Raw genomic sequence first — 10,792 nt, 5'->3', positions numbered from 1 at the left:
ACTGTTCCCATCCCCCCAATTCCCCAATAAAAATCTTTAAAAAAAAAATGTATAATTATAAAAAAAAAAAAAAGAATAAAATCAGTAAGTCTCCACTCCCTCAGAAATTACACACGTACATACACTCACCCCTTCTCTACAGACAAACCTGTCATTTTGGGGTGGCCTGTTTGAGCAAATTTTAATATTAGTATTTTTCCATTGCCAAGGAAGTTTTCCTTTCAAGATATTTCCATACCACAGAACCATGTGAAGTTTGTCAATATTGTTTCACACTTTTAGCTACGGGAATGTCTATTTGCTACATAATTAATTTAGCTCACTATGGGATGCATAGTGAATTTTTTTTTTCTCCCCATGCGGCAGTCGAACCGGCAACCTTGCCGTTGAGCGCACGCTCTATCTATCCACTGAGTCATCTGGGCGGCAGCTCAGCTCAAGGTGCCTGAGTTCCACAGTGAAATTATTTTTTACGTATTGTTTCAGATCCACCTAGGGCCATGTATATCATATCACTCTCCTGCATTTGAGACAAAGCAGCTAAATGAAGAACTTAAAGGCTTGAGAAGTCTCCTAATATAGATAAAAAGACTCATTTAGCTTATACCATTGCAATGATTATACATTATAATTAAAGTCGTTCCATGTTTTGTATTATTGTCAGGAAACATGGAAAATATCACCCACATTTGTATGAAGCCAGGGCAATGGGATGAAGAAAAGGTGACCTAGGCATCCAACTGGGACAGAGAGGACCGATTATGCAATATTTTTACAATTGGGAATCACAACAGAGCTTATGCCTAACTAATCCAGATGTGCTACTAAGCCTAAAACAAGAGTAGAAACATGCAAGAGATTGAAATAAATTTATTACTTCTTTGGGAAGCTGAGATAAAGTTTACTTTGAACCTCAAAAAGAACCTAAGCCAAGAACGCATCAGACCAAGTAAGTAGAAAGAGGCATCTAAAATACCGGAGCGCCCAAGGCCTTCTCTCTGGACCTCTTCTCTATCTACTCTTGTACCCTCTTACCACACTTTCTTCTCTAACTCCCGCTAGCACAGTCACGTACTGCGTAATGCCACTTGGGGTGGTTTCAGTCAATGGCAGCCCGAATATACCACGGTGGTCCCGTTAAGATTATAATGGAGTGGAAAATACCTATGGCCTAGTGACAGCCCAAAACATCGGAGCTCTAGGTATCCCTCATTTGTGGTGACACCAGTATAAACAGACCTACTGTGTTGCCAATTGTATAAAAGCATAGCGCATACAATATGTACAATCCACAGTACTCGAAAATGATAATAAACAACTATGGTACTGGTTTACGTATTTACTCTACTATACTCATTTCATCGTTATTTTAGAGTGCACTCTTGCCACTTCAAAGAGTTTGCTGTAGACAGTATGCCGTGCACGCTGGCAGCAGCTTCGTGTTCACTGCGTCTCTTGATCGCATCGTTTTTTCTTGAGCCTGATTTCATCTCCTGTTGCTTCATAAACTCAGTGGAGCCTCAGTGTAGAGTTTATTGCCTACAGTAGTTACACTGTGTCCTAGGCCGTCACAGTCACTCCCCTCGCTCACTCAGTGACTCCCCCAGAGGAACGGCCAGTCCTGCCAGCTCCATTCACTGTAACGAGTGCCAGGAAGGTACACCTATACCGCTGCACCAGTTTTTATACCGCATTTTCACGGTACCTTTCCTATGCTTAGAGATGCCTAGATACACCAATACCATTGCCTGCAGTATTCAGGACGGTGACATGCTGTGCAGGCTCGTAGCCCAGGAACAGGAGGCTGTCCCACACAGCCTAGGTGTGCAGAAGGCGACACCATCTAGGTGGGTGTGCGTGCACACTGTGATGTTCGCACGACGAGGAGACCGCCTAACCGTGCGTTCCTCAGACCGCATCCCCATGAAGTGGCACATGACTTAGCTCTTTCAGCCTCGTGGCTCCAAGGACAATCTTCACACTAAACAGACACCCTGTGGTGCACAACGCTGTGAATATCCTGAAACAATGGACTTGTACATTTTTTTTTTAAAGATTTTTATTGGGGAATTGCGGGGATGGGAACAGTGCTGGGGAATTGGGGGAAGGGGAACAGACAAGTTGCTGTCGTTTTTTTCCTCAGTCTAGTTGTGGAGGACATTGCTTCACTGGCCCAAGTTGGCACCATCATTGTGCTCTTCCCGGGGGAGGCAGATCAGTCGCCGGCTTCTGGACGGCCGCTCACTGCGGCTGCTGGCCGCTCACGCTGGCTGCTAGCTACACACGGTAGCCCATGGCAACCCACTGCCACAGGGGCTGCAGCCCACGCCGTCGCCGGCGACTCACGGCAGCCCAGCTCCAAGTTGAGCTGTTGTTCAGCATCTTAGCTGTAGAGGGCAGTGTCACTGGCCCTCACATGTAGGATCCGAACCGGGGCCCTCTGGCGTCCCAAGCCAGTTCTTAACCATCGTGCCACTTGGCCAGCCCTGGACTTGTACATTTTAAGTGAGCGAAGTTTATATTTGTGAATTACATCTCAATCAAGATATTAAATGTAGACAGCCCAAACTTAACATATGCAAAACTACGTTTCTGATCTTCCTGCCAAAATCTGCTCCATGTACATACAGCCTTTCCCATATCAATACATGTCAACTCTTTCTAATCACTCAGGCTCAAAAAAGTCATTTTTGAATACTTTCCTCTCTTACCCCACATTTAATCCATCTAGAAATCTGGGAGAATCTACCTTCAAAGGAGATCCAGAAATAAGTTACTTCTTAGCACTTGCACTGGCCGCAGCCTGGTCCAAACCACCAACGCTTTCCCCAGGATTCCTATGATAGCCCCCTAACTGGTGTCTGTGTTTCTGCAGCAACCTGAATGACCATTTAAAAACAGAATAGTTCCCATCACTCCCCTGCTCAAATGGCTCATCTCATTCAGAATAAAAGCCAAAGTCCTTGCACTGCCTAGAACACTCTTTGTGACCTATCCCCACGATCACCCACCATAACCTCTGAACTCATCTGCTAATCCTCATTTTAATTACACCTTTCCAGCCACGAAAGCTTTCTTGCTGTTCCTTAAACTCACCAGGCACACTCTAACCTCAAGGTCTTTGCATTTTTCTGTTTTCTTTCTCGGGGAACACTCGCCCCTCTCCCTCTCATATCTATAGTGCTTATTCCCTTACCCCTCTACTCAAATGTCACCTTACCACCTAATTTAAAACTCCGCACTCCCATGACACCCTGTATCCCCATTCCCCACTTTATATGTCTCTACAGCACTTCTAACATTTTACTTCTTAACATAGTTAATATTTTACTCATTACTTTTATTTGTCTCCTCTTACTAGAGTATAACCACCATGAGGGCAAAAACAATCTCACCATTTTGTTCACCTGCTGTAGCCCCATTGCCTGGCACAGTAGGTATTCAATAAGTATTTGTTAAAAGAACTGAATGTAAACTAGGGACTTATAAGCAAAATTTATCTTGGAACTCGGTTAGAATCTATGGCTAGCCCACCTGTATTAGTCATTTGTATTCACATATGATTAAAAAACCTTTATGCCTATGGCAGTATTGCTATACTCTACCTGGCTAGCCTACATATCTCCTATATAGGATGGATTACCAAGTAACAGTTAAAGGAATAGCTACACTTCGGAGGCCACAGATGCAGAAAATGGTCCCAGACCCTCAGATTTGTGGAATATCAAATACAAGATGGAAGACTGCATTCCCCACTTACCAGTGTTGTTTCCCAAATTTTTTGCCACCAAAAAACCCACTTATTTAATCTAAACGTACCTCACATTTAAAGATTTTTATCTAGTAGACAACTTTAATAACTAACATGCTCAACTTGTTTTCCCATTTTTTATTAATGGAAAACATAAATAAATGCCTATCAGAAGCTTCAAGTCCACACAAAATAATCAGTTTTGCCACAAAAAGCAAACAAACACAAAAAACCCCACTAAGATTTAAAATCTCAACATTCTAGTTAATCTATACAGCCTAAGCTTGAATAAATAAGGTTGTCAAGGGTTTTCTGTGTTGTAGAAAATATTTTATGAATGGGAAAGGCTATCTAGTACAGTGGCTAAGAGTGCACACTATAGATCACGAATGCCTGGGTTGAATCCTGGCTCCACCACGTATTAGCTCTGTCACCATGGGCAAATTACTCAACCTCTCTGTGCCTCTGTTTTCTCATCTGTAAAATGGGGATCATAAGAATACCTGCTTCAAAGAGTTGTGAGGATTGAATGAATTAATATGTATAAAATGCTTGAAACAGTGCATGACCCATAAAAGTTGGCTATAAGATTACCATCTTCATGGTCCAGCTAAAAATGACAAGGAGAAAATCCTGAGATATCCTAAATTAAACTACAAGGCCAGAGAATGAGAGAAAGAGACAGAGCTGTTAGCCTGTTCATGGCTGCAAGCCAAAAAACAAAAGCCTACTCACATTCCTTCTGTTTGTTGGAATTTCGGATTAATTTCCAGGTAGCTATTTTCGTAGATTATTCCAGCCAGGCACCACCGAACTCCAGGAACCTCTGCTTCTTGTTTACATGTGGGCTTTCCGGTCTGCTGCCCACAGCCAATCCACAGGAGGGGACACTGCTTCTTGTGGACTCTGAGCCTATCCCGGACTGGCCCCCCTTCACTTCTTCCCACCCCTTTGCCTATAGCTAATGGAATATAAATTCTTTCAGACAGCTTACACCTTTCTTCCCCCTTCCCATTACTTGATGGATAAAACACTTGCAAACCCCAGAGACCATGGGGTTGTCTCCCTACCTAGCGAAGCTGCTGGTGGTTTAGACTCCATGACCAAGACTGGTCTTCTTCTTGGCTAGCAATGACCAAATAAACCCTTTCCTTTCAAAAGACTCAGCAATAAAAGTTAAAATTTTTTGTTTAACACCATCGTCACGGTCCAGCTAAGGATCCTGAGACCCATACTGAGAAACCACTGCCATAGATCAAAAATGGTAACCACACTTTGCAAATTCTCTGCAACAAATTAATTCTGTATGAAGAGATTTCTTTTCGCCAGTCCATGTTTATATAAGTCTTTCTTATAGAAAAAATGCCAGATTGTACTGAGATTTGCTTCAAGTGAGGGAGGGGGAAAGGAATGGGGATAAAAGAAAAAAGACTGACCGTTAAATGGATAACTACTAAAGTGGGGTGATCAGTAGAAGGGGGGTATCATACTTTCTGACTCTTGTACCTATTTAGTTTGTACCAAAAACAACTCAACGGAAATCTTAACAGATTGTCTGCTGTACAAATGATTCAACTTTCCTATATCCCCCTTATCTTCAAAAATTCACTTAAGTTCTCATACCACGTTCTATAAAACAGACCAATTATTAAATGGTTAGAAACAAGACAACATAGAGCTATCATAAACACAGTACTTTCCATTTTGTCCTACTAGTTCTTCAGAGCACTCGCTAATTCACTACAGAGGCAGGTCCAATTCATCGGCCCCTGACTGGGAATATACTTTCCAGCACTATATCCAAAACAAAGTTCTGCCATAATTATTCTGAATACTCAGGATCTTAAGAATATCTTTTTCTGCATCATGATCATCAACATAATAAACAATCTGAATGTTTTCCTTACGCCTGGACATATGCTAAAATTCATGCATTGTCTTCTTAAACCTAGACAACAATCCTGAGAGTTCATTATCTCTACTTACAGATCAGAAATTGAGGCTCACAATTTAAGTACTTTGCATAGAGTCACCCAGGTATGAAGTGATGGAATTATGATCTGAACCTAGGTCTAAATGTAAAGTAAGTATTTTTCTACTTTTTCATATTGATTCCCATTTTACATTAAAATGGGAGCGACAAACAAGGTATAGAAATGATAATCTGGTCAAATTACACATCAAGTCCATATAAGAGCCATATCTTCAACCTGCCGACAACCATAGCTATGATTTCTTCCACTAAATTATAAATGTTCTTTCTGATAAACAAATTAAAACAATTCAAGTTCTTGATTAACTTTTTCATAAAATTATGTTAGCAAATATTTACTGATTGCTTACTCTACGCTAAACACTGTTCTAGCTGCTTGAGGATATGGCAGCAAAGAAGACATCTAGTGGGAGCAGAGAGACAATAAATATGTGAATAAATAAGGTAAGTTCATAGTGAAAATAAAGTGATGTAATAGAAAGCCACTGAAGAGACCACCTGAAATAAGGTCATTACGGAAGGCTTTTCTGAGGAGTTAATATTTGAGGTTGGACCTAAATGATGAAAAGATGGGATTAGAAGAAGTTTGAGAGGTAGTAGGCAGGGCAGATAGATAGTGTAGGAACTTGTTGATCACAATAAGAGAACTTTAGATCTTAACCCCGCTGCAATGGGGGCGGGATATCACTGGAGGATTTTAAAGCACAGGGATGACATCTGTTTATGCTACAGAAAAATCACTTAAAAAATGATGGTAATGAATGCTTCAAACAAATTAAAAGCCTAAATAAAATCAGTAGGACCCATCCATGGAATATATCTCGCCTTCTCTAAATTATTTCCTTTAAAGTGAACAAAAGTTCACATTTTGAAATAAAGGACAAAATGAAAATATCTCTGGAAGAGGTAACGTAGTTACTTAAATTCACAGAGGTCTAAATAAAAATTACCACATAATGCATGCCCGGAAAAAAAAAGAGAGCAGAAAAAGTGGAAAATGGACAGAAAGGTGGGAATGCCAAAAACACCTACTTCACAAATTTGCCTAAAGCTGACTTAGAAACCAAACTCAAACTAAAATAATTCTGTGAAGAAATATGAAATTATTGTACACAGATTTTTTAATAAATATGTATAATATTGTACTTTCTGTTCCCTATTTTTCTTAATGACATTTTCTTTTCTCTAGCTTACCTTATTGTAAGAATACAGTACATAATACATGTAACATACAAAATATGTGTTGATAATCAACTGTTTATGTTACTGGTAAGGCTTCCAGTCAACAGTAGGCTATATGTAGTTAAGATTGGGGGGAGTCAAAAGTTATACACAGATTTCTGACTGCTCAGGGAATGACACTCCAAAACCCTGCATTGTTCAAGGGTCAACTGTAACTACAAATCGACTACAAATTATCCTTAATCATCTTAGAAAGCTACGTTGAATACCACTAGGGGGGAAAAAAAATCAGGTTTTCACGAAGACAAAAGCATTTAAACTATATATAAGGCACTTCAAGTGAAGTATTTTCTTTCTAGACCAATCATTTTTTTGCCCTCTTAAGAGAACAAGGGAAATAAACTCAGGCATATCAACAACAGCAGAGACAGAAAAATTCTGGCTCTAATATATCTCATTACTGCTGACTAGAAAAAAATATTGTAATTGTCATTTGTAATCCCACAAGGCAGGGATGAGGACCAACTCATTCTTGCAAATGATGTAACCATATAGTTAAAGCACCGGAGCCCAAAGGTAGAAAATGTTAAATGCTGGCATAATTTAGTAAAAATAGTTTAAAACAGGAAGGAGAATATGTTTAAAGAAAATATGTCTTCAGGCTCACATGAACACTGCTTGCTCCCACTGGTGTACCAAGTACATTAAAGAGTAATCTTGAGACCATTATTTTACAAAGTTAAATGTGGACACTGTCATCTGATATGAAGTAAAATCCTAACTCCAGCACTTTACTGTGTACCCTTAAGCAACTTAATTAGCATTTCTGAACCCTAGTTTCCCCATCTGTAAATCAATGATATAAAAATCTACTTCTGGGGCAGCTGGTTAGTTCAGTTGGTTGGTGCTCAGTGATCGTAACACCAAAGTTGCCAGTTCGATCCCCACATGGGCCACAGAGATGCACCCTCCACAACTAGATTGAAACAACTACTTGACTTGAAGCTGATGGGTCTGGAAAAACACACTGTTCCCCACTTAAAAAAAAAAATCTACTTCTGAGGGTTATTTTCAGGTATAATGAGATATACTGTAAATGACAATCGAGGGGTCTTTGATGACTGTTATCATATTTTATTTTATATATTCTAATTTTACCTCTTGGAAAGAAAGTAATTTTGATCTGCTATTGGTAAATACAAGTAATCCCGTCTCAGTTCTACAATCATTTCAGCACTTATTATTCAAAGAGCCACACAACATCTCTCCGAACAACAACTTTATGTGTACAAATGGTTCAAAGCTTGGGGCCTATGATTTTGCAAGTTTTATCCATCTGATCCCTAAAAGGTAAACACAAATCAAAGCACTACAGAGGCAATGGCAGAAGTAGAAGAGTCACTGGATGATGGGTATCACTGATGACAAGCCATGGTCAGGAAGCAAGAGAAGACCTAAAATTCAAATACAGAAGCAACTAAAGACCTAAAATTCAAAAAACCCTGAGAAGAGAGTTAACCCACTCTCTTTTCAGCAAGAAGCAATAGTGACTTCTCCACACTTCCTCCTAAAAGATTTGAGATCGTTGGCACACAATCCATGCTTCCTGACAGTTACTAGACCTCTTTTCTGTAGTAAAGCAGCAAAGTGGAAAACTGCCCCATGAAGGCAAAACGTAATAACGGGTTGGGGGGGGGGGGAGTACTATACAATCAAAAAGCTAATTTCTTGATTTCCTGTTTTGATTATTACCTATGAAATCAAACTCAATTCCTTAAAAAGGTATTTCAAGTGATTAAAAAGTCAGATATGTTTTTTCATTTTAAAGTATTGTTGATAATACTGACTATATACAGTAGTTTCCGGTCAGTCTCAAGAAGCCTGTATTTATTTCATTGCAGCAAACACAGGTACAGGAAACCTCCCAGGTGGTTGTCTCAGCTCTACGTGGAGCTCACGTTATTTAACATTCATCCAGGTAAACCCTTCTTATTACACATCCCAAGTTTTAGGTCAGTAGAAAACAGAGTGGTCCAACATATTCCAGCGAAATAGGTGGATTTACTAGTGGTGCTTAGACCAGAGCTTGTCTAGCATCAAGAAAACCAGAAATCATTAACACCTCACGGCCTATAGAAGAAACAAACGGACGCGACAATTTCCGTGAAGGTTCAGTCAAGTCAACGGTACCTTACAAGGCTCTGAAAAGATATAATGTGTAGATCTCTATAGATCTGGGGCCATCGGCCCAAGGTCACGCCAAGTCAGTGGCTAAATATCCAAGAAATGCTAAGCTTCCTGCAATTCAGGAAAACCCTGGCTAGGAATGGAGGAGTCTGGGTTTGGGAACACTCGGGCCGAAGCTTTACTGTGAACAACCCCAACCGAATGCCGTGGCTCCATGGGAAAACCCCAAGCGATTCGGGCAGCATTTCCTTCCATCTCCCCGATCTTCCCTTCCTCTAGGCACCCCCAACACTCACATCTCCGGAGCCACTTCATCCAATGGTAGACGATAGTAGTGTGGTGTTTCTTGTTCTCGATACACCAAGACGACAGGCCTTGAATAGATTCCATGGTGTTGGTTACCGACTGGAATTTTCGATCCAACGAGGACTCCAGAGCCCCTGCCGAAGAGGCCGACGAGGAGGAGGCCTTACTGCTGCCTCCGCCGCCGCCGGCCGCCATCTTCCCGGTTTGCACAAGCGCTGCTGCTCCTCTGGCGGCGGCGGCGGCGGCGGCGGCGGCGGCGGCGCGGCGGTGGCGGCGGCGGGAGCGGGCAAAACAATCACTGCGAGTGCGTGAAAGCCGTAGGTGGGGAAGGAGGCCAGGGGGTGGGGGTGGTGCACGCGCTAGGCTCTTCTGGAGGTAGGATCGGCAGGCCAGCTGCTGGGCACGCTGGCGGCTCCTACACGCTACTAGGAGGGGCTGCGGGTTTCGAAGGTTTATCAGAATTGTTCAAGGGGTTGTGTTTAAACCAGTCAGTAATCAGGGAAGAATTACGCAGAAAACAGGTCCTTGCAAAGCCTTTCAAAACGCCTGGCCCCCAAACTAATGGTTTTATACTCTTGGGCTCTCTACGCGAAGGCCCTTCCCCACTCCTATCCCCACACTCCTGTTAGGGCGGGCGTTAATATCTTAAATTTAATACTACCCGACTGCCCCTTCGGTTGCAGAAATCTTTTTCTCTCCTTTAGATCCTCTAGCACAGAAAAGGCCCAAGGCTACCTAGTCAGAATTTTTTTTTTTTTTTGCAACGCAATAGCAGCAAAGGGACAGCAACAGTATCGCGCACGCGCCGCTTGGCCCCGCCCCCCGCTTCCTTCTCAACCTAGAGAGCAGAGGGAGGTGTCATGGCGGGGCAATCTGACCAATCAAGGGAGAAGAACCAGAAGCGCGCGCAGCAGCGCGCAAGCCCTCAGGGCCAAGGAAGCGCTTCAATTATTTGTGCGCCTGCGCAGCACATCAGCGTGTAGCGGACTGGGAGGAAAAACGGGGAGGGGAGGGGAGGGCGAGGGAACTGGTCAAACTAAGGAGAGGTTGGGGGAGGGGTTACACCGCCGCCCCGCCTTTTGCTTCCCAGCGAGGTCTCCCACTTGGGGCTATCCAGCTCACATAACAAGGCCGGGAAACTCCCACCGCTCAGCGGCCACTGTTACTTTCTGGAGCCGCCGCCGCCGATTCCTCGGGGCCCCGAAGCACAACCAAGTGGCTGGCAGCCATCTTGCACTGCCTCTGACAGGTGCGCATGCGCCAGCTTTAGCGAGCCATTCACTACGCAGACTCCAAGACCAGACAATATTTTACACTCCCCTTGGACCATACCATTCACAACCACTTGACTATTTGGATTATATGAAGAGGAA

At 42.5% G+C, this 10,792-nt stretch overlaps 1 protein-coding gene across 1 annotated transcript in view; it reads right to left on the bottom strand.

The window, feature by feature from the left end:
- RPRD2 (regulation of nuclear pre-mRNA domain containing 2) overlaps nucleotides 1-10,792 on the bottom strand; it is a 100,095-nt gene extending 89,303 nt beyond the window's left edge. The window contains exon 1 of the mRNA XM_019625257.1: nucleotides 9,410-10,792. Within this exon, the coding sequence (XP_019480802.1) occupies nucleotides 9,410-9,614 (205 nt within the window). The 5' untranslated portion in view covers nucleotides 9,615-10,792. The remainder of the gene's footprint in view (nucleotides 1-9,409) is intronic.

Source organism: Hipposideros armiger, unplaced genomic scaffold (assembly GCF_001890085.2).
Source record: "Hipposideros armiger isolate ML-2016 unplaced genomic scaffold, ASM189008v1 scaffold_621, whole genome shotgun sequence".
In the NCBI taxonomy this organism is placed as follows: Eukaryota; Metazoa; Chordata; class Mammalia; order Chiroptera; family Hipposideridae; genus Hipposideros; species Hipposideros armiger.
The sequence above is the reverse complement of the archived record's forward strand: the minus strand, read 5'-3'. Positions and strand labels throughout refer to the sequence as shown.